The 24,081-nt window shown below is 45.1% G+C and overlaps 1 protein-coding gene across 3 annotated transcripts in view; it reads right to left on the bottom strand.

Annotated features, from left to right (window-relative positions):
- The window catches only part of ptprbl (protein tyrosine phosphatase receptor type B, like), a gene marked incomplete at its 3' end in the record, with an annotated part of 53,205 nt that extends 29,599 nt beyond the window's left edge, over positions 1 to 23,606 (bottom strand). The window contains exons 1-6 of one of the 3 annotated variants that reach the window (XM_082159626.1): positions 23,246 to 23,575; positions 21,036 to 21,437; positions 17,426 to 17,652; positions 12,812 to 13,079; positions 1,081 to 1,344; positions 218 to 484 (exon numbers count right to left, since the gene is read on the bottom strand). In XM_082159626.1, the coding sequence (XP_082015752.1) occupies positions 218 to 484; positions 1,081 to 1,344; positions 12,812 to 13,079; positions 17,426 to 17,652; positions 21,036 to 21,437; positions 23,246 to 23,558 (1,741 nt within the window). In that variant the 5' untranslated portion in view covers positions 23,559 to 23,575. Of the gene's footprint in view, positions 1 to 217; positions 485 to 1,080; positions 1,345 to 12,811; positions 13,080 to 16,279; positions 17,653 to 21,035; positions 21,438 to 23,245 lie in introns of all 3 variants that reach the window. The other 2 variants (XM_082159624.1, XM_082159625.1) reach the window with 2 other exon arrangements.
- Between the last annotated feature and the right edge of the window lie 475 nt (positions 23,607 to 24,081).

Below are 24,081 nucleotides of genomic sequence, written 5' to 3' on the forward strand. Positions count from 1 at the left end.
CTGTATCGTGTCGAGACTCTGAAGCTGCACTGAAACTCACATCTGGACCTTCGACCCGTTGGACCCCATTGAAGACACTATATGGAGAAAAATCCTGGAATGTTTTCCTTAAAAACCCTAATTTCTTTTCGACTGAAGAATGGGAAGAACTACTACCCCTCTTTAGGCCCCTGTTGGCTAGTGCAGTTTCAGTGCAGTGGTTGAATCAGTCACACACCTACTCTCCCGTGGCAGTCTGCGGTCGAGCTCAGACCTCCGCTCTCCACGCTGACGGACGCCCGGTACAGCCGGCCGGGAACCAGAGTCCAGTTAGTGAAGCTGAGCTCCAGCACACTCCTGTCAGCGGTGCGGTTCGCCAGCACAGACGAGCCGTTGAACAGCAGGATCCGGTAGACATCCCAGCCGCCGTCAGGAGGAGACCAGGACAAGCGCAGGACCTTCTCATTCAGGGCCTCCAGCTTCAGATGAGCCGCCCATCCTGGTGCTGATGAGCAACACACACAAACACACACACACACACACACACACACACACACACACACACACACACACACACACACACACACACACACACAGACAGACATGCACACACACACACACACACACACACACACACACAGACATGCACACACACACACACACACACACACACACACACAGACAGACATGCACACACACACACACACACACACACACACACACACACACACAGACATGCACACACACACACACACACACACAGACATGCACACACACACACACACACACACACACACACACACACACACACACACACACACACACACACACACACACACACACACACACACACACACACACACACACACAGAGAGAGTCTCCGTTTATTTCTGTCTACCAACCACTGGCTCTCTGATAACACAGGAGATAATAAGGTTATCAGAACGTTTCATCTTAGCCTTTACAAAATGTTTCCTGTTAGTTGACAAGGACATTAATAATTTGTTATTCATATATGCATATGTCATACAGTATCTATAGTGGTAAGTGGTTTTAAATGGTTTACGATGCACAACTCATGTTTTTCGTCATATTTCTTACCTGTTCTTCCAGTTGTCCTGCTCTCAGCTGTTAGTTCCCCACTCTTCGTCTTCACCGACACCTGATAAACGTGTCCGGGTGTCAAGCCGCTGAAGAGCCAGTGAGAAGCATTTGGAGGAAGGGTGAGGGCCTGTTCAGAGGAGCCGGAGCGAGACAGAGACAGCTGGTAGGACTCCATGTGTCCGACTGCAGGAGTCCAGACGGCTTCGAGAGAGTCCTGACTGCCGTTGCTTTGCAGAGTCAATGATGTGACAGGAGCAGGATCTACAGGAATGACAAAAGTCAATGATGTGACAGGAGCAGGATCTACAGGAACGACAAGAGAGTCAATGATCTTAGTTCCACTTTCATTCACAGACTCTCACAGAAGTAAGTGTTCATTGATTCCTGTTTTCCTTTGTTCTGTTCCCACCACTCATTTTTCATCTTGGTTATTCTGTTCGGCTGTGTTCATGATCAGTGTATAACGGTAGGTTTCTGTGTCTTCAGTGTTTTCTGTGTTTACCGGCCTCATTAACGCCTGTGTTCGTTTGCCGGCCTGTATGGGAGTTGACTCGTGTGGATTATTAAAGACTTTCTGAAACTATGCTTCTTCTTCATCGTGTGTTCTGCAATCGAGCATGACAACCAGAACCTGGACATTTTAATTTCAGGTCCATGCTCAAAAACTGAATAATTGGTTATAACTACTGCATAAAAATAATTTAGTACCATAAAACTATTTAGTACAGCAAAATATTAAAAAAAAAAAAAAACATAACGGGATTCAGGATGTTTTAGTTTTTTCGATTGCTAAACGACAGTGGGCACAACTGGAGTCACATGTGCAAAACTCTAACTCCAGTCTGCACAGCAGCAGTTCATGTGGACCAAACTCTAGTTCGTTTTTCATTGCTTGAACACAGTTTTCAAAACTCTACACACTTATCCCATGACTTTAACCACAACCTGCACAACACTGTGGATTTACAGCACTTTCTTCAAATGCTAACACACTGCTGTCAAAACTGTGAACCACACATTCAAAACAGAAAAGATCTCAGCCTTGTGCCTTTCAAACACTGCCGATTGCAATCTCAGCTGAAAGGCTCCTATACACAAAATACTGTAAATATATTTGAATGTAATATATTTTTGGAATATATGCAAATATTCGAAATTTTCCCAATAAATATATTTTAGTTAAATATATGTAAATATATGTAAATATATTTCACACTTACTGTAACATCATATATTTTTGTTATATTTCAGAATATATTTCAAAATGATAAATATAAGTGACCAACAATGCAAATATATTTCAATGTATTTGGAATATATGCCACATATATTTTCGACACTTTACGTAAAATATATTTTACAGTATTTCACAATTGCTAAAACACTAAACCCCATTCTCTGAACCCAATGCTCAGTGGCCTAAACCCATCTGTCGAATCAGTCACTCTGTAGGCAAAACATTAAACAAGTTCAGGTAGTTAAGACACTGTTTGCAAATCTCATCCACTCTTTTTGCAAAACTCTAAACACATTCTCACTCACTAAAACACATTTTGCACTGTGTTGCAAAATGGTAAATACATGTGGCAAAAGTTAAACACAACTACAACACTGTCATTGTTTACACACAACAACTCAAAATTGTTCACTCTTGTTTCTAATGATGTGATCAAATCAGCTGTCTAGAATATAAGCCAGTTCAGAGTACACTGGGGGCCCAGGTACGTTGAATGTTGATTCCAACAATGGATGGAAACAATGTGAGAGGCAGAGGAGGAAGAGTTTGTGTAAGAGGTGGTGGATGAGGAGGAAGAGTACAAGGACAACGAAGAGCAAGACCAAGAATAGTAATTTCAGATCAAATTCGAGCAACTGTGATAGACCATGTTCTTGTTCATGGAATGACCATGAGGGAAGCAGGACAAAGAGTACACCCCAATTTGAGCAGATTCTCTGTGGCCACCAATCAGGACATTCACAGAAGAGAGCAGATAAATGTATTGTTTTTCTAATTTGTGCGACTGAAAGTTTACTGTATACATTTGATACAGTACATCAGTTTGTCAGGGGACTGGGGAAAAAAGAAAAAAAAGATTTACAATACATTTTACATATGAATGTGATGTCCATTACTATTGTTACTGTATGTATTTGTAAGAGCATTTTCCCTTTTGTAGAATTGCAGGACTACCAAATGAGGGTGGAAGGACTCCTTTGTTCTCCCAACAGCAAGAGGCTCTCATTGACTTTGATTTTGCAATTGCACAATATTTTGTGTAATACACTTTTCATTTAGAGTTATCTTTGTTATTTGGGCTTACTTTATTTTTTACAGTATACTGAAAATACAGACATTCAATACTGTATTACTTGCAGTACTTACAGTGTGCAATATATTTGCTGTACTGAGTTGTGAATTATTTACTTTTATTTATGGCAAAATTATTTTCTATATGCAAGAAAAAAAATTTTCTCTGTAACTACATGCCCTGGACGCTGTGTTCTCAATTTTTTGATGTAGTGTCTAATGAATGCTGATGAGTGGTTATATATCGACTGGCTGTGTTTGTTTTGAAAGCATAGTTTGATTTTGAGAACAGATCAAATGGTTTTGAGGCAAGTGTTTGATTTTGCCAGAAGAGTCAGGGGTTTTGTGAATGTAGTTTAAAGACTGGGTTTTGTGTTTAAAGTTTTGAGAATATGGGTGAAGGTTTCAAGAAATGTGTCTTATCAATTGTGAAATACTGTAATATATTGTTCTCTTACGAGAGGTCTCTCGTACTGCGTAAGATATCTTACGCTAGGGGAAAATCCTTTTTCCGCGAGATATTGAAGCCAAAAATTATCCTTAATTTTGTAATAATGCAAAACGCGTTGCGGCAGCATGCAGACATAGGCGAGGCAGCTCGCGCGCCTATTGGCTGCTCTGCGGCAACTGCAGCAGCCTATCGAGCGAGGCCTGGCGTGACGCCAGACCCAATCAGGGCACTTCGCGCCCGCTGCGTCACGTCCCGCCGAAATGGGCGTGGTCTAGGCCTATAAATACCGCTCGCAGGCAGCTATTATCTGATTTTTCATCCTTCAAGCGAAGCACATGCATCGCTGGAGCTGGATAAGAAGCCGCGCCGTCTGAGAGAGAGCATCTTCAGCGGGACGAGTCACTGAAGTCGCTGGCCGCGCCGCCTTCCTTGCCTTCCTGCTGCGCTATCCGGCGTTATATCCTTTCTCTGCTACTGTGTTTATGTATGTGTGTGTGCTCGCCGCCGCGACACACACTCCCATTGCACTAAAAGAGCTGGGCGTCTTTTCCTGATCACGCAGCTCTCGCGCTCGCTGACGGCGACTGCCCTCACTGAGCGAGCGAGCGGAGCGCGCTTCGTATTCAACCCCTAGCTATCCATGCAGACGCATGGGCAAAGCTGCCCGGGGTTTTCGAAGTGGGTGCTGAACATTATAAAAAGAGGCTATTTGCTGCAGTTTCGCCGACGCCCACGCCGCTAATTGGCGCGCGTCGAGACCACGGTAAAAACAGAAGTAGCACATTTACTTCGAGCCGAAGTGGCGAAACTATTGAGCAAAGGGGCCATAGAGCCTCTCTCTCAAGTTCAGAGCGAAGGAGGGCTATACAGCAGATACTTCCTGGTACCGAAAAAAGACGGGGGTCTCAGACCCATACTAGATCTAAGACAACTGAACAAAGTGCTTGTGAAGCGACAGTTCAGGATGCTCACGACCAGACAAATCCTTGTGCAGATTCGCCAAGGAGATTGGTTTGTGTCAATAGATCTGAAAGACGCGTATTTTCAAATACAGATAGCGTCACGTCACAGGCGATATTTGAGATTCGCCTTCGAGGGCCAGGCATATCAGTACACAGTCCTGCCGTTCGGTTTGTCCCTGGCACCCCGTACATTTACGAAGTGCATGGATGCGGCGCTCGCACCCCTCAGAATGAGAGGCACGCGAGTACTGAACTATTTGGACGATTGGCTGATTCTAGCGCAATCTCGCGCAGTGCTCATAGAACACACGACCATTTTACTCGATCACCTCGAGGATTTGGGTCTGAGTGTCAATTGGGCGAAGAGCTCTCTGTCACCCAGTCAGAAGATATCTTTCCTGGGCACAGAATTGGACTCGCTGTCCATGATAGCGCGACTATCACCACAGCGCGCGGTAGACATTCAACGCACAGCGAACTCGTTTCGCTGCGGCGCGTCTGTCCCGCTAAAGAAATTTCAGAAGATGCTAGGTCTCATGGCCTCAGCATCGTCAGTGCTCCAGCTGGGCCTGCTCCGCATGCGCCCGCTGCAGTTTTGGCTGAAAGCGCGAGTCCCACGCAGAGCGTGGGCATCCGGTTCGCTTCGCCTCAGGGTCAATCAGAAGTGCGTCACAGCTCTGAAACCTTGGAGAGCGAACGACTGGTACCAATCAGGTGTAAGCCTGGGGACTTCCTCGAGGGTGAAAGTGGTGTCCACGGACGCGTCCACCTCGGGATGGGGAGCGCTGCTCGAGGGCAGACCGTTCTTCGGCCAGTGGTCGGAACGGGAAAAGCTCCTGCACATAAACTGCCTCGAAATGCTGGCAGTAGACAACGCGCTGACGCGTTTTTTGTCCCCAAATAAAAAGGACGCCACGTCTTGGTCCGTTCGGACAACATGTCTGTGGTGTCCTACATAAATCGCCAGGGCGGCCTCAGGTCCAAGAACCTGTACAGGCTGGCAGAACGCCTCCTGGTATGGGCTCAGTGCAACCTGCGCTCGCTCAGAGCAGCGCACGTGCCAGGGCTCCTGAATATAGGACCAGACAGACTGTCCAGGAACAATGTTCCGGCAGGCGAGTGGTCTCTACACCCACAGACAGTCCAACTGCTGTGGAAGAAATTCGGCAGAGCGGAAGTAGACCTGTTTGCGTCTCAAGAAAACGCTCACTGTCAGGAATTTTTCTCCAAGAGCAGGAACGCGCTGGCCCATGTGTGGCCCCGCCGCCCGCTCTATGCTTTTCCCCCCGTCTCTCTCCTGCCTCAGGTGATAGAACGGATCAGGGAAGAAGGATGCTCAGTATTGCTGGTGGCACCGTTCTGGAAAAACCAACCTTGGTTCCCAGTCGTGATGCAGTTAGCAAGTACTGCCCCGTGGCCAGTACCAGTGAGGAGAGACCTCCTCTCACAGGCCCACGGCTCGATCTGGCATCCTCACCCGGAACTATGGTCCCTTCATGTCTGGGCCATCAACGGGTACATGTTGGACTCCCTAAAGGAGTATTAAACACGATCACGCAGGCTAGAGCTCCGTCTACGAGATGACTCTACTCCTCGAAATGGTCAGTGTTTTCGGGCTGGTGCACAGCCCGTGGCGTGTCACCCACAGACTGTGGTGTGACGGAGGTGTTTTCCTTCCTACAAGAGCTGTTGGATGAGGGCAGGGCCCCCTCCGCGCTCAAAGTTTATGTGGCGGCTATAGCAGCGTTCTCAGGAACAACGCTTGGTCAGTCGATAGGAAGGAACGATTTAGTCATCCGCTTCCTTAGAGGGGCTAAGAGACTGAATCCTCCCAGACCTCCCTCAGTCCCCGTATGGGACCTTTCTACGGTTCTGGAAGCCATGAAAGGTGCGCCATTTGAGCCTTTACAGTCAATTGATCTGAAACACCTGTCTTTCAAGACGGTGTTTTTGCTGGCTCTCGCTTCAGTGAAGCGCATAGGGGATCTACACGCGCTCTCTGTGAGCGCGGCGTGCATGGAGTTTGGGCCTAATGACTCAAAAGTTATACTCAAACCTAAGCACGGTTATGTTCCAAAATCCCTCAACACACCGTTTAGGGCGCAGGTTATCTCCCTGTCAGCCCTACCGGTCCCTGATGAGGAAAGAGACGCGGGCCTCCTTTGCCCAGTCAGGGCATTACGAGCTTATGTGTCTCGCTCGTCTGTTTTCAGACAGACGGAGCAGCTCTTTGTTTCATTTAGCGGACGTTCTAAGGGACTAGCCGCGTCGAAACAGAGCCTATCCAGATGGATAGTTGACGCTATAGCGCTGGCATACGCCTCCAAGGGCATGCAGTGCCCGTTGGGTATCAGAGCGCACTCCACGAGAGGCATGGCCTCTTCGTGGGCCTGGTCAAGTGGGATTGCCTTGCAAGATATTTGTATGGCGGCAGGCTGGGCCTCCCCGTCTACATTTATAAGGTTTTATAACCTAGAGGTTCCCGCCCTGCAGGCCAGGCTGCTGTCGGTCTAAGTTTACCAGTATTATCTGACCTGATGCGATCAGCTCAGAATGCTGCGTCTACTGAGCACAGCTCAATGTTCGACAGTAAAAAGTAGCAGCACGAGATGTGCCTGGGCAAACTGTGTAAGACCCACATTCCCCCATCAGTTCAGGCCGTACTCCGCCCTGTCTGTATGATGAAATTCGCGTCTCAGCGACGCTGCCATATGTGGAAGAGTGCGGCTTCGCCCCTCCCTCTTCCCGGACTCCCTGTGAGTTCCCTGAGTGATTGTGCACTATATGTACCCCGGGTTTTCGCCCTTGGGTCCTTGGTGTCAGATCTCAGCATGCACGGCGTTTTGCATTGGGTCCCCTAGCGTAAGATATCTTACGCAGTACGAGAGACCTCTCGTAAGAGAACGTACTCGGTTACTAACGTAACCTCGGTTCTCTCTAGAAGAGGGAACGAGTACTGCGTATCTTGCCGTGCATGCACACGCTCTGGTTGCTTCGATGATGAAAAACCAGATAATAGCTGACTGCGAGCGGTATTTATAGGCCTAGACCACGCCCATTTCGGCGGGACGTGACGCAGCGGGCGCGAAGTGCCCTGATTGGGTCTGGCGTCACGCCAGGCCTCGCTCGATAGGCTGCTGCAGTTGCCGCAGAGCAGCCAATAGGCGCGCGAGCTGCCTCGCCTATGTCTGCATGCTGCCGCAACGCGTTTTGCATTATTACAAAATTAAGGATAATTTTTGGCTTCAATATCTCGCGGAAAAAGGATTTTCCCCTAGCGTAAGATATCTTACGCAGTACTCGTTCCCTCTTCTAGAGAGAACCGAGGTTACGTTAGTAACCGAGTACGTTTTTCTATATGGGTGGAGGTGGAAAGTGTTTGGTCACCAACCACATGACCAAATGTCTCTTTTGGAAGCCATGCGTGCCGGATGTGAGGACACGACTGCCAGTGATGGATAAGGCACTCCAGAAGATCTTCCCCAGGTGCATGGCAGAACATTAGATGTGATGTTGATGAAAACCCGTGGCCTGATGCTAGAGAGAGGCAGGATTAGCCCCTCAATTATTTGTTTGAATTACATTACGTTTACATTACATGTTCGTATGTACTTTTAGTTTCTACCTTTTTTTTCTTATTACTGTAATTCCGTAAATTACTACAGACTATTGAAGCAAACTGCTAATTTTCATTTACCTTAAAGAATTATGTTCTAAAAATGTAAATATATCATGTGAAAGAATGTCACTCTTTTCTTTGAAGAAAATATTACTTTGTATGAAGTCACTGAAATTGTTCAAACTGTAAAGATGAAAAGTGTGTATTTTTCGGTATTGGTGTTTGATGCTAGTGTTTTTACTCTCAGTGTGTTCTGAGTGTGTGTTATCTCAGTGTGTGTGTGTGTGTGTGTGTGTGTGTGTGTGTGTGTGTGTGTGTGTGTGTGTGTGTGTGTGTGTGTGTGTGTGTGTGTGTGTGTGTGTGTGTTGTGTTTGGCTGCACTGAGCCTGTTTTGAGCCGTGTGTTAAGAGTTGTGTTCCTCTGAGTGAGTTTTGCAGGTGATGTTCGCTGTTTAGCTCAGGTGACTGTTGGTAGTGCAGACTGTAGTTAGAGTTTTGCACATGTAGCTCCAGTTGTGCTCACTGTCGTTTAGCAATCGAAAAAAACTGTAAATAAAACATTATCAAGCTAAAATATAGTACAATCATTTAATTGAAAAAGGAGACCAACTGTAGGTCTGTATATAAAGCTTTCATGAATTACAACCATTTAAGTTTGGATAGTGCATTTTCACGTCTATGTCCACAGTTATCAGGTGTTTCATGGGGTGAAAACTATTTAAATTCTGTCATAATCTCCTGACCGTCACGTCATGAAAACCCCGTATGACTTTCATTCTTCTGTGTAAAACAAAGGGAGACGTTTAGCACAACGGGCAATGACAAGGAGTCACGAAGCGTAGTGTGAGAAACAGGACAAGAGTTATGAACCACATGAGGGTGAGTAAATGATGACAGAATTAGCCCAGTTAGCAGTGGTGATATTCACACCATCTCAACAATAGTGTGTGTGTGTGTGTGTGTGTGTGTGTGTGTGTGTGTGTGTGTGTGCATGAGTGTGTGAGTGTGTGTGTGCATGAGTGTGTGTTGCATGAGTGTGTGAGTGTGTGTGTGCATATGTGTGTGTGTGCATGAGTGTGTGTGTGTGTGAGAGTGTGTGTGTGCATCATGGGTAATAATGGGCAGTAAACGGCAGGATATGTAGGCGGGTCGTCTGGTAAAGCAGGAAGGGAGGAGGCGAGCTGAAAATATCCTGGAAAAAGCGATTAAAGAGCTGATGGCCTTTGGTTAGGAGTAAAAGTGTGTGTCCTGTGGAACATCACCACTGTACCGGCGTAAACTGAGAGCACATAAATCACAGCAGGAATTATATAACTGTGTAAAAAGTGACTTGTTTAGTTTTTTAATTTAGATAATGAATCTGAATCTGAGTTGTTTACTACCGTTTCCTCCATCAGTTTGACCAAATCAAGGCTGTTAGTGAACTGATATGTGCTGTTCTCAGACACCATACACACCGCAGTGACACTCAACACACACACACACACACACACACATTAAAAGGAAAGAGCAAAAGCACTATTACAAATAATACAGTGAACAGTAAAGCCACAACAGGCCTGATTTATTCGTGCTGCAGTGCATGCTGGGAACTGCAGTCATTGTATGCTTCAGCTATACGTTACGGTGTGCAAAATGAGCAAACGTTGCCTCATCATATCGGCTAAGGACAAGGACACACAGCTCTAGAAGCCTTTGTCCCTGTCTGAAAAAGCTACAGTCACAGCTTGTAAAAAGTTAAGCTCATTTGTAGTCAAATTTGACTCATATTTCATAACCCTGCACAACCCAGACACACCAACCTCACGCATGATCTTAGTGCAACAGACACATGGAAGTTGTTGAGTGGCTTCAGATGACTAAGAATATAAGAATGACAGCCTCAGTTCCTATTGGCTTTCTCCCTGTATGAAAAAGAGCTCAAAGCAGGACGTTCACTCTAATCATGAGTCATCAGACATGGGGTCAGAGGTCAGGGGTCAGGCTTGACTGGAACGTGATCAGGTGTCAGTTAGTTTGGAAAGCATGATGGTTGACTGATGAATTGATTCATCTGAGTGTAATAGGAGTAAAGGATTTTTCAAACTGAAAAATTATAACTAGTTTGAAGTGAGACCAGGTTGAAAAAAGGGTAACACTTTATTTTGATAGTCAACTTTAGTGATTCTATTGTCTATAAGTAACTTTGGAACTACATGTCAACGTATTATATTAACCTAAACCAAGCAGTCTAATAATACTCTAACGAGAGTTACTTAACATGTAGTTGCATAATAATGAAAGTTAGTTGACATGTAGTTGCAAAGTTACTTGTAGTTAGTAGAATGTCTAAAGTGGGAAAATAAAATAACTCAAATTAAATTTGTACATCCCTTTATAGAATTACAATGAGGAACACAAATTAGTGGAATCAAGTGCAATTACGACATTCCACACATTATATAAACCTCAATAAATCAGTCTAGTTCAGAAGCACTGAAGTTCATAGGTCCATCATGCCAAGATCTCAAAGATCTCAAAACATAAGCTGGATCGTCTCAGAAGGAAGTACTAAGTTTCGTTGTTTTTTGACAATGACTGTTATGGGAGCGCATCCCTAAATCCCCTCCGAGAGCCTGCAGGGACCCTCAGAAGTTCTAGCTACAGTCGGTGTTAATGTGTGGAAGGAAGCTAATCCCGTCTCCACAGGAGGACAGGAGGAAGAAGCAGGACTTCTGGAACAATGTGTCCTGGACAGATCGAGTCAAAGGTCGAGTTGTTCAGCCTCAGTTCCGAAGTCCAAACGTCACGCAGATCCAGAGAGGAATCAGACGAAAAGCCAGAAATGAAGGGTCCTGAATGGATAAGTTAAAGTCCAGGAGCCGGTTGCATTAACTGCTAAGACTAGTCTTACAAGTTAGTCATCAATTTTTTTAGATTGTTCATAACTTTTTTTAAAGTCAGTTCCACAAAAACGTAGATATGAACGTAAAAACTCATGTTCGCGTATAAATTGCATGGTAAACACAATGTGTGCAATAGAGACGCACTTCATGAGATTGGGTTGGTATATCATAATGTATTCTCTTGAAAATTATTTATTGTCAGTTGTGTGTAAACTCCTCTTAGGAATTTCACCATTCAATGTGAATTTATCTGAGAACATTCTTAAATAAGTAAATCTATTCAGTGATTGGTCCACGCCAATGTCGTCATCCAAAATCCTGTTTGTGGCACAGCAAAGTGTCGTGATTATCTCTAAGACTGACACTTAAGATTTAGTCCTACACTTCACATGCTTGATAACTTACTTTTAAGCGCAGCTTTAAGACAAGATTTTTTTTACTCATAAGTCAATTCTTAGCGGTGTTCTTGTGAGTAATTCTCTGAGGCTTGATGAATACGGGTCCAGAACTCCATCTAACTGGGCCGTACATGAAAGAAACCCCTCCAGTAAACACAGTTCACCTGTTCACTGTCACCAGCCCTTCTGAGAACAGATCTGAAGAGAAACGCTTGTGGTTCATGAAGGCTTTGGAAAACGGACCGAGAGCTGATGAAAGTGAAGCGTCAAAAAATGTAAGGGTACACAGGTTATAGACGTCTAGGTCCACTGTTAAGCAAATGTACTGAACTTTTTATTTTATACAAAATATATTTTTTTTAATTGTTTGAATTGTTTGAATATCGAATGACAACTAATTTATGACTATAAATTATATAGTCTATATCCGCTATATATAGAGGAATAGACAAAAAAATCTTCTACTCAATTTGAGACACTGACAGACAATTATAAAAAAAAATGCCTGCATGAGGAAATCTGAAATGTGGCTGAAAATCCTGAAAATGTTAATGTACCAGTTATAATTTACTTGTACTATAATATACTACAGTATAATTTATGTACTATGAGGACAATTGGATTTCTATTATTGTTTATAGTATATGTATTATAAATTGAGAATTAAGAAATGAGGAATGTTGAAACTATTACGAGGAGTTACAATCTAGAAAACATTAGTAACTGATTACGTTTTGAGTAACTTTTACCCACACCATGCTTCTCTTCTTAATGACCGCTGCTCTTACCGTTAACGGAAAAGTTCACGCATAATAATATCTATTCAGAGAAAAACTCACAGGAGAGAAAAGGGTTCCTTTCTGTTATCGTCTTTGCAGCTAAACATGCCTTGAGTGAGGAAACTGGAGTCAGAGAGAGAGAACACACTGAACTACAGACGCTCACAGACACTGTGTGAACGCAGGAGCTTCATCACATCTGTCAGAACAATGTGTTCCACCGGATCAATGTCAACAAGAAAAACAACCATACATCACTGAAGAAACACTTCTGTTCACAGGCACCTTCTGATTCACTACAGCTCTGGAGGAATGTGAGGGTCTTACCGGTTTGAACTGTGATGTTTAAGCGAGCGCCGTCCGTCTGGGAAATGATCTCAAACACATAGGTCTCACCGGGAATCAGCCCCACTATCCGGCATGTGTAACGGTGGGGTCTCTCCGTGTCTTCAGAACAGCTTGTGAAGTGAGAAGCATTCGTCATGATGAAGCTGCAGGATTTTCCAGGTGATGTGAAATTGATTACACAATAATCCATATGAATACTGGCTGTGGTTACGTTCACCAGACACCTGACGGCCTCCGCCGTTTCAAGCTGCAATCAACAAACAAACAGCAGAACGTTAAAGAGAAACTGATATTTACTAGTACTATGATGATCTTGATATTATTGCTGGAGCTCAAACAGAAGAGCGTTGTGCATGAAATGCCATGGGTTTGATTCCCAGGGAACGCATGAACTGATGAAGTGTAAACCTTGAATTTAATCTAAATGTGTTGATTGATGTGAACGGCAGCACTGATTTTCCTGCAGTTTCGGTTACGTATGTAACCCTCGTCCTGAAGGAGGGAACGGAGACGTTACGTCGACGTGCAGATGTAAAAGGGGTCACTTCAGGGAGCCCTATCATCTTCAAGTGTATAGAGAACGAGCCAATGCACATTTGCGTGCGAGATTTGCATCTCACGCCCCGCCCCACTGCGCGGGTATAAATACGAAGCGGATGCACACACCTTTGTTTTACGCTGAGGAGCCAAGGGTATTCGGCCAATCAGCGATGGTATAGCAATCATGGCGACAGGACGTAACACCTCCATTCCCTCCATCAGGGAACGAGGCTTACATAAGTAACCGAGACGTTCCCTTTCAGTCGGTCACGTTCGACGTTACGTCGACGTGCCAACGTAATTGGGATCCCTATGGAAAACGCCATGGTTGCTGCCACCTCCAGCGCCCTACGTAAGTCTCTCAGACCCCCAATTATCTGGGGCGGAAGACATACCTAGAGAGAGTACATACTGTTGTTCCGTATAACCCATACAGTACAACTCTTGGATAACACTGGGAAAGCATGCCCTTTCCGGAGGAGAGGAATGCTGCGGAAGCCACATCCTGCCCGCAGGGAGGTAACATGTGGGAGTTACACATATGGACTGGCCGATCAGGGCAGTACAACATATGGAATGTCACTGGGGTTGCTCCAGCCTGAGTGGGGGGAGACGACACCGGACAGTGACGGCAGAGCGGACTTTGTGAAGGGAAAGACACGGGCTCACTGCAGGGAGCCGTACCGTGGTAGAATACACATATGAGATCGCCACAGGGATCACAACATATGGGACCCAGCCAAGCAAAGGTTCTACCAATGCATACGAGTATTAGGCCTGGCGTCGGACGCTCTGCCACGTCTGACAGCTGAGGGGTGTGGAGGAACTCGGGGTGTGGAGGGTTCGCCTAAGTGGGGAATCAGACTGGAGCAAATAAGCGCACGTAGCCACTCCATGTGGAGGGGAGTGGCGCAGCAAGCCGACACTAGAGCGGGTACTTCAGTGTTACTGGCTACTTGAGGCGAGCACACAGGAAGAGACCGAGACTCATTGAGGCGAGCACACGGGAAGAGGCTCTACACGTAGGCTATACAATCTAGCGAACATCTTGGGTGTTGGGCCCAGCCCACAGCTCTACAGATATCTGTCAGCGAGGTGCCGTGTGCCAGCGCCCAGGAAGAGGCAACACTCCTAGCGGAGTGGGCTCTCAACTTGAGCGGGCAAGGCACGCCTTGGGTCTGGTACGCCAAGGCGATGGCATCCACTATCCAGAGGGCCATCCTCTGCTTGGAGACAGCCTTTCCCTTCTGCTGGTCTCTGTAACAGACGAAGAGCTGGTCTGAGGTCCTGAGGCTTTGAGTTCTATCCACGTATATGCGCAAGGGGACAGAGAAAAGCCAGGGCTGGGTCTGCCTCCTCCAGCGGCAGCGCTTGAAGGTTCACCACCTGGTCCCAGAGAGAGTGGTAGGATCCTTGGGCACATATCCAGGCCGGGGTCTCGAATAATTCGTTGATTGAAAATACATGCAGGTCCCCTACCCTCTTGATGGAGGCCAATGCAACCAGGAGAACTGTTTTCCAAGACAGAATATTTAACCCTGCTGATTGCAAAAGCTCAAAGGGCGCTCTCTGTAGTGTGGTAAGCACCAGAGACAGGTCCCAAGAGGGTATTGAGTGAGGGCGAGGAGGATTCAGTCTCCTAGCAGAAGCAACATACACTTTAAGGATGGAGGAAGACAGCCTTTTCTCTTCAACGCAGCTTGCAGGAAGGAAAGCACTGCCCTGATTGAGCAAGCTCGGGGGTTCTCCTGGTGGGAAGAACACCACTCAACGATCAGGTTCCACTTCAATGCATAGAGGCGCCTCGTAGAGGGGTGACTTTTGCACCTGACTTTGCACAGTGTCAATGCATCCATGCCGATCCCCTCGGTCAGGGAGGGGAGAGAGAGAGAGCTCGTCGGCTGCACGGTTGAGCAGGTCCGGAATGTGAATGACACCAAGCGACCTCAGATGCTTCTGACTCTAAAGGAGGAGATGGCGGGCGAGTTGTGACATGCGGTGGCAGTTGTTGAGCTTATACAGCTCGCGGTCACCGCTGATCGTGCCATACACCAATACAGAAGAGATATTTTCACTCTGGAGAGAACAGGAAGCTTGGCTCCGAAGCGATAGACAAATGTGCGTGCATCCGCTTCCATATTTATACCCGCACTGCAGGGCGGGACGCGAGATGCAAATCTCGTACACCAATGTGCATTGGCTCGTTCTGTATATACTCGAAGATGATAGGGCTCCCTGAAGTGATCCCAATTACGTCAGCACCTCGAAAGGGTTTTTATTGAAGCTACACTGCTGTTCAAAAGTTTGGGATCAGTAAGATTTTTAATGTTTTTTCTGCTCACCAAGGCTGCATTTATTTGATTGTTAAATATTATGACAATCTAAAACAGCTGTTTTCTTTGTAAGCTTGTTTCCGCAACAGAATAAAAAAAAAAAGGTAATTGTGACTTTTTATCTCAGAATTACATGATATAATATATATTATAACAAAATTGCGTGTTATAAAGTCAGAATTGCAAGAAAAAAAGTCTGAATTACCAGATTATTTCTCGCAATGCTGATTTTATATTCGGCAATTCTGAGATAAAAAGTCGCAATTATTTTTGAAATGTTTTATTCTGTGGCGGAAACAAGCTTCCATAGTTTTTTATGTGAATATATAGTAAAATGTAATATATTCCTGTGATCAGAGCTGAATTTTCAGCATCATTACTCCAGGCTTCAGTGTCTCAAGATTTGATGCTCAAGATATAACTTTTTTTTATTATTTTATTCCGTGGCTTCCACAGACTGCTACTACAGAACTGTCATTTTCTGCCACTAGGTAGGCTCCACCCACAAAAATGTCATCGCTGTTTGCAAACACAAAACAGGACTATAGGCAGATGAGTGAGAGTCACTGCTCACCGTTGATGTGGAGGGCACTGTATGAGTGACTGTAGACGCAGTAAGAGTGACTGTAGACGCAGTAGGAGTGACTGTAGACGCAGTAAGAGTGACTGTAGACGCAGTAGGAGTGACTGTAGACGCTGTAGGAGTGACTGTAGACGCTGGAGGAGTGACTGTAGATGCTGTAGAAGTGACTGTAGACGCTGTAGAAGTGACTGTAGACGCTGTAGGAGTCATTGTAGACGCTGGAGTAGTGACTTTAGACGCTGTAGGAGTGACTGTATAAGCTGTAGGAGTGACGGTAGACGCTGTAGGAGTGACTGTAAACGCTGGAGTAGTGACTTTAGACTCTGTAGGAGTGACTGTAGATGTTGTAGAAGTCACTGTAGACACTGGAGTAGTGACTTTAGATGCTGTAGTAGTGACTTTAGAGGCTGTAGGAGTGACTTTAGAGGCTGTAGGAGTGACTGCTGAAACTGTAGAAGTGACTGTAGCAGTAGGAGTGACTGTAGATGCTGGAGGAGTGACTGCAGACACTGGACGAGGTGATGCTGTGGTGCTGGGAGCAGCTGTGGTGCTGGGAGCAGCTGTGCTGATGATGACCGCGGGAGATGTGCTAATTTCTACAGCTGTAGTAGTAGTTGCAGTCACTGATGTGAATGTGTCTGTGTCCAGGGCAGGTGTAGATGTGTATGGGGCCGTCTGGGAGGTCGTGTCTCTTGCTCTAGCTCTAGCAGAACTGGTGGCTAAATTTGGAGCAGATCTAGTATCCGTACTGGTAATAACTTCAGTAATTGCGTGGGTCGTTCTGGTTTTGAATGGCAACATTGTCTGAATATCTTTGATGATATTTGAGCGTCTGGTTCTGGCATTTGTCAATGTGCCATCTGTGTTTGACACTGTTAAACTACTGGTTGAGCTCTCAGTCGATGCGTGATCTGCTTCAGTGCGGATGCTGTTACCGTCCGACGGTCCTGTGTGAGAATCTAAAGCGGTCTGAGCTTCAGTGCTTGCATCAGAGGAAACTGAAGGCTCAGAATCTGTTGTGGAGAGCATGAACCCTTCCTGAGATATCGGAGGGTTATGGGTCTGCTCCGATACATCTGAGCTCACGTGAAGCCTGTTCTGGGTGATATTCAGAGGTACATGAAGGGTTCTGGTCACCATCAGAGCGGTGGAGGACATATCGGTGCCGTCGTCGGGTGATTCTGTCTCCAGCGTTTGAGTGTAGTTCTCCTTAAGGTCAGTTTCGGCTGTGAATGCCATCAGATCACCTAGATCAGTGGTGGCGGTCCGTTTTGTTCTGCTTCTGATGGTGTGCTGGGTCATGAGAGTGACTGTCCGAGTGGTGATTTCCCTTGTGGATTTCACTGTTGAAACTGTGGATGGGCCTGATGGAAAGAGATTGATGTTAGCCTTATGCAGCATGTGTTTTTCAAACATAAACCATAATGAAGTTGATGGGCACCAAATGTAAATTCCTTAATTAACAGCTGTTGTGCATTTTAAGAGGTCTTTTTCTTGAGTCGTCTATAATGGTGCAAAACCAATGGAGGCTTGTTTCCGCTTTAGAATAAATAAATAAAAAAGAAATTTGTGACTTTATCTCACAATTCTGACTTTTGTTCTCACAATTGAGAGTTTACATCTCACAATTCTGACTTTATAACACAATTGGGAGACAAAGTCATGAAATAAAGTCGCAATTGTGTGTCATAAAGTCAGAATTGAGTGATATAAAGTTGCAATTGTGTGTTATATAGTCAGAATTGAATGATATAAAGTCACAATTGAGTGTTATAAAGTCAAAATTGTGAGATGTAAACTCGCAATTGTGGAATAAAAAGTCACAATTATCGTTTAAAATGTTTTATTCTGTGGCGGAAACAAGCTTCCATAAAATCCAGCAAGTCAGAATCATGGAAAAAAATGCCTCGACTATGAGCTCAGTTCCCTGAAGAGGGAAAGAGACGCTGCATCGATTGACGCTGTGGGAACGCTTTGCGTGATGACATCTTGAAGCACATGTGAAATCAGTCCAATGGTGTGGAGGAACGCCAGAGGCGGTTGAAGTCATGAACCAGGAAACTATAAAGCCTGCCCTCCAAAAAAAAAAAAACGGCACTAGCTTCGTAAAAGTCTGAAGTAAGTCGCTGACTAAAGTCGTAGGAGATATGGCAAGGTGATGCAGCATCTCAGGGAACCGAGGTTACGGTCGTAAACGAGGCATTCCCTTTCAAGAGAACTCAGATCAATTGACGCTGTGGGAACGTCTATACCAATGCCACCATAGCGATAAGTGGCGGTCCTGTGTGAAATCGAGAGCACCTGGGACCTTGGTGTAGAGTCAAGGTTCAAAGAGTAGAACCTTAGAATCACAGACATCTTGGAGGGCAACTCGTGAAATAAGGGCCTTGGAGGCTGCCATACTCCTAGTAGAGTGGGATCAGACAGCCATAGATGAATGTCGATGTGCGACCGACTCAAAAGAAAGTGAGATAGCCTCGACCACCCACTTGCTCATTCTCTGCTTTGATGCTGGGGACCCTTTGTTAGGGGGACCGAAATACACGAACAACTGTTCAGATTTACGCCACGGGCAGCTCTGTGGATGTAAACATCTAGCGCCCTGACTGGGCACAGCAGGTTTTTCTTTTCCTGGTCCGAATTTTGAAAAGGAGGAGGACAGAAGGCCTGCAGCACAATATATCTAGCCACATACGTAAGTGGGGACCATAGGAACATAGCCTAGTCTAGGGTGAAGAAACGCTTTGACCATACCAGGTGCAAATTCCAAGCACGAGGGTGAGACCGACAGTACTTGCAAATCTCCTATTCTTCTGAGAAAAGTGATAGCGAAGAGGAACAAAGCTTTCAAGGTCAGAAGCTTGTCCGGAACCTCCTCAATGAGCTTGAAGGGAGCCAGGGCAAGGCCTTGAAGGACAATGGCCAGATCCCATGTTGGCACCCTGGTACGAACTGCAGGCGTTAAATGTACCATGTTCAATGTATTCATGTACCATAGCATCCAGTCCCAGAGGAGCTCTGGGACTGGATGCTACAGAGCTCAGACGAGTCTCTGTCGTTAGCGTCTTGCGACGACAAGAAGTTCCTAACACAGGGCCTTGGGACAGGAACCAAGGTTTTTTCCTCATAACCAGGGCACGCAAGCATTGCCGCGTGACCCTGATCATGCAAAAGGGGTTGCCCCTCAGGGAAAACCCTATGGTCCTGGGCCACCACTGCAACGGTCTAATGTACAGCTGGCCAAAAGGTATCACGTTGGACGCTGCTGCAATCAGACCCAACAGTCTCTGAAACTGTTTCACAGTGAGTGACTGGCCTAGTTTTATTCTTTTCACAGCCGAAAGGATGGACTCTATGCGTGCCGGTGAGAGGCATGCCGGCATCGACATTGAGTCCCAAACCAAGAAAAGTGGTCCTCTGTAGTGGAGAAAGCTCACTCTTTTTGGCATTTAGCCGTAACACCAACTCTTTCATATGGGCGAGAACGACATCTCATTTCGAACTGCCAACTGATGTGACTGAGCCAGAAGCAACCAATCGGCGATGTAGTTCATGATGTGAATACCCTGCAGGCCGTAGTGGTGCCAGAGCTGCATCTACGCATTTCGTGAAAGTGCGGGGTGATAGTGTTAGGCCGAATGGAAGAACTCGATATTGGTATGCTTTGCACCGAAAGCAAACCTCAGGAACTATGCGTCCTTAAGATATGTCGTGACAAAGGCTTGAAGGCTTTTGAAGGGACTTTTGTTTGGCTTTGTTTGAGCTGACTTTAGATGTTTGGGGCTGCTCCTGCTCAGCAGCCCCGGAGATATGAGAGCGACAGGGGAAGAGTTTCTGGAATGCAACCGCCTGTTTGGCTGCCTCCTGGAACCTCTCCACGACTGAATTTACAGTGTCGCCGAAGAGGCCTTAAGGTAACAGGGGTGCATACATAAGGAAGTTCTTGTCTTTTTCCCTTATATTACTTAGATTGAGCCACAGATGCCTCTCAGTGGCCACCTGGGCTGCCATAGAGCGGCCGATGGTTTTAGCTGTCTCTTTGGTGGCCCTGAGAGATAGATCTGTGGTACGCAAACTGCGTCAGGGCCAATTCCCCCGCCCTCATCCATATCTCCTAGCAATACAGCTTGGTAGGCCTGCAGCAGTGATACAGTGTAAAGGCATGCTGCAGCCTGACCAGCAGCTGAAAAAGCTTTTCATTTTTCTTCCTGGCTTAGTGGGCGCTTACTGAAGACACAGAAGCTAGTGCGGCGTTGTTTTGGACAGTCTTTATAGTTTCCTGGTTCGTGACGTCACCTGCCTCTGACATTCCGTCACACCATTGGACTGGTTTCTCATGTGCTTCAAGATGTCATCGTTGCAAAGCGTTCCCACAGCGTCAATCAACGCAGTGCGAGTTCCCTTGAAAGGTATTAGACTGTAGGCCTGATCACTGTTCGATCATGCCAAATGCCAAAAGCAAGTCAAAACAGCCTAAATGTTACTTCTATAGGCACATGTTAACAAATGGCAGCTTGTTTCAGCCACTGAATAAAAAATTATAAAAATGTTCTACTTTTTCTCTCAGAATTGTGAGTTCCTCACAATTCTGACTTTATTTCTCGCAATTGCGAATTTAGATGAACTCAGAATGGCAAGATATTAAGTCACAATTGTGAGGAAAAAACTAGCAATTACTTTTTTTAATTCCATGGTACAAGCTTCCATAGACAAAAGTGAAGATGTGATGGCAGGAGAGTCAGCTGACCTGTGTCGGGGCAGAGAGACGCGGTCACCTGTCGGCCCTCAGAGTCCACCGTCATCATAGACCAGTTGGAGTACCTCTGCTCGGAGCGCACCACCACCCGCACGCCCTGCTTCTTCAGGAACAGCGGCGTCTCTGCCAGTCCGAAGATCCCTGGGCTGTCGTAGCACGTCCACGCTGGTGCGGTGTGGCAGCCGCTGAGCTTGACCAGGCGAGCGTGGCGTGGGATGCCGGCGCTCGGATCGGCCCACAGGCACCGGGACAGCAGCGTGTGGTTGAGTCTCCTGTCGCCGGTCCAGATCCACTGCTGAGATGGGTCGCTCTCATCACACATCCTCAGCACCACCACGCTCACATGTGCGCTCAGACACAAACCTTTATTAGTGTGTGCGATCAGAAAGCCACCTGCCAGGAGAGAAAACTATTGATCATCTGAGTAAATCGCTAACACTTTGGTATGGGTGCACTAATATGCATTAATTCATTCTTAAAGTTCCCCTGTAGTCAAAAATGTTATCCCTTAAAACTCATCTTTGATCACCATGAAAGAGGCGATGAAATTTAACATGGATAACGTTTTAATTTAACATTAAATACATATTTTTGTATCAGGTTAAACTTTGATTATTAGTCACTCAAACCTTTATCTAAACCTCTCACTGTCGGTCGCGCAGATTCACAATTATTTGTAGTTTTATAACACTTTTTCCTCGTGTTTGTAGTTCCTCCTCCAAAGTGCAATGGGTTGTGGGCAATATTAGCTGTTATAGTGAGCGCGGATCCACGCTTCGAAAATCCACCGAAAAATGTCCATCAGGGGACTTTGGCATAGGCCTTTTTTTTGGCATAGTATCTTTTCAATATACTTTGGGACACACTTTGGGATCTCACATTAGGATGTATAGTATAGTATATTACAGTGTTTTTGAGACTGTCTTTGGTTCACTGCAGTTTTAAGGAGAAAATACTCAGCAATGGTGTCGACTTATGAATTTACACATGGTTTGTCTTAAAGCATATTAAAAACACCACAAGATATTTTGAAGAATGTCGGTAACCAGACAGTTGAAGGCTTATATAATGACTATGGAAGTCATTATGGTTCATTAACTGTCTGGTTACCGACATTCTTCAAAATATCTTCCCTTGTGTTCAGCAGAAGAAAGAATTTATACAGGTCTGGAACAACTTGAGGGTGAAAGATGACACATTAGAAATGAAAGTTGTGGATTAATAATGAGTGAAATCATCAGATCTGTGGTGAGTTTTACAGCAGAAGTCAGAGAGTCTTCAGGCCTCGTCCCGATACAAACTACAGACCAGAGCTGATAAAACAACAGCGACACACACTCACTATTACAGTCCAGCACAGCGAACGCATCCCGACTCGAGTTAGCTGATCATATCAGTGCATTCTGCTTTACAGTCACTGATCTTAACATGTCTGATAGATGAAGCTTCTGTGTGAAGACTGAGAGATTTATTGTGTTGAGACTGGCAAGATTAAAGTAACTATTTACAATATAATATAATATAATATAATATAATATAATATAATATAATATAATATAGCCTAATATAATATAATATAATATAATATAATAATAGCACCATTAATAAAAAAAACAGTAACACATAAGGTTTCATCAGTTAACATTACTTAACTACTTTAGTTAACAAGAACTCAGAATGAACAATACTTCTACAGCTTTTTATTAATCTTAGTTAATATTAATTTCAACATATAATAATACATTATTCAAATTAAAAGTTGTATTTGTTAACATTAATGCACTGTGAACTAACATGAACAAACAACGAACAACTGTGTCTTTATTAACTAATAAGTAACAACGATTAATAAATACTGTAATAAATGTATTACTCACAGTTAGTTCATGTTAGTTAATATATTAAATAATGTTAACAAATGAAACATTATTGTAAAGTGTTACCGAAAAAACATGATATAATGTTAAATAATGACATTGCCAACAATTATAATGTACATAATAATAATAATTAATGTTATGAATGTATATATTGTTAATGTTATGATCAGTTCAGCTAACCTTCTATAGTTATAGTTTCAACAGTTCAACGCAGATCAGGTTTCCGCTTGGATTAGGGTTAGGGTTAGGGTTAGGGTTAGTCCCTATAACCAACTAATTCAACAAGCCAGAAGAGTAAAGACTGATAATATTAATACTCACTCAATGCAGAGAAACGCTCCAGTGTGAATAAGACGAGGACGAGCGTGTCCATGTTCCTGGCTGTGAGCTTCTCTGAGCCGAACTGAGAGTTCGAGCGCTCCGGAGGAAACTCTCTTTCAGGGGAAGGAAAAGTCACTGACCGGCGTTTCCTTCTATTCAATAGTGTGAGGCTAGTGACAGTACAGGGATCTGTACACGCAAACGCCTCAGACGCCAGCCTGGGACACCATGACACGCACGCCATCTTTGCTGGAATCAGTGCTATTAAATACTGGTATCTGAAGCTGTGTCGACACTGGGCTCTGCTTGCCATGTTTGAAATACACAATATAATGGAAGTTCAGTCCAGTTGAAGACAGTGGAAGATCTTCAGATCGTCGCAGATCTCTATTACCTTCAGGAAATACAATGGCTGAGCACACATTCCACCTCACCACAACACACACACACACACACACACACACACACACACACACACACGGTCTTTGCTGACGAATTTAGTGTATTAAATGTATTTAATGAATAACATGCGATAACTGTGATAGCTTCTGTTGTGTTGTATTTAACAGGGCTTATGAGGCACAGTTCTCGGTCGCCATAAACTCGCTGGACTGGGTTCTGAGTGAATACCAGTGGCCTTCCTGCTTTACTTGGACAACATCAGACATCAGTAAAGGGGAAAAACACAGGTATTTTAGCTAATTAGTTTTAGGGATGAGAGCGGCTCCTGACCTGCCTGAGGCCCTGACCTGTGAGCCATGTAAACCATTAGCCTTTACCTGACACCCCAGTGCTCCCAGTACAATCATCCCTCCTTTAACTAGTACTAATGAAAA

This window comes from Leuciscus leuciscus (assembly GCF_965113295.1).
Source record: "Leuciscus leuciscus genome assembly, chromosome: 25".
Taxonomy (NCBI): Eukaryota; Metazoa; Chordata; class Actinopteri; order Cypriniformes; family Leuciscidae; genus Leuciscus; species Leuciscus leuciscus.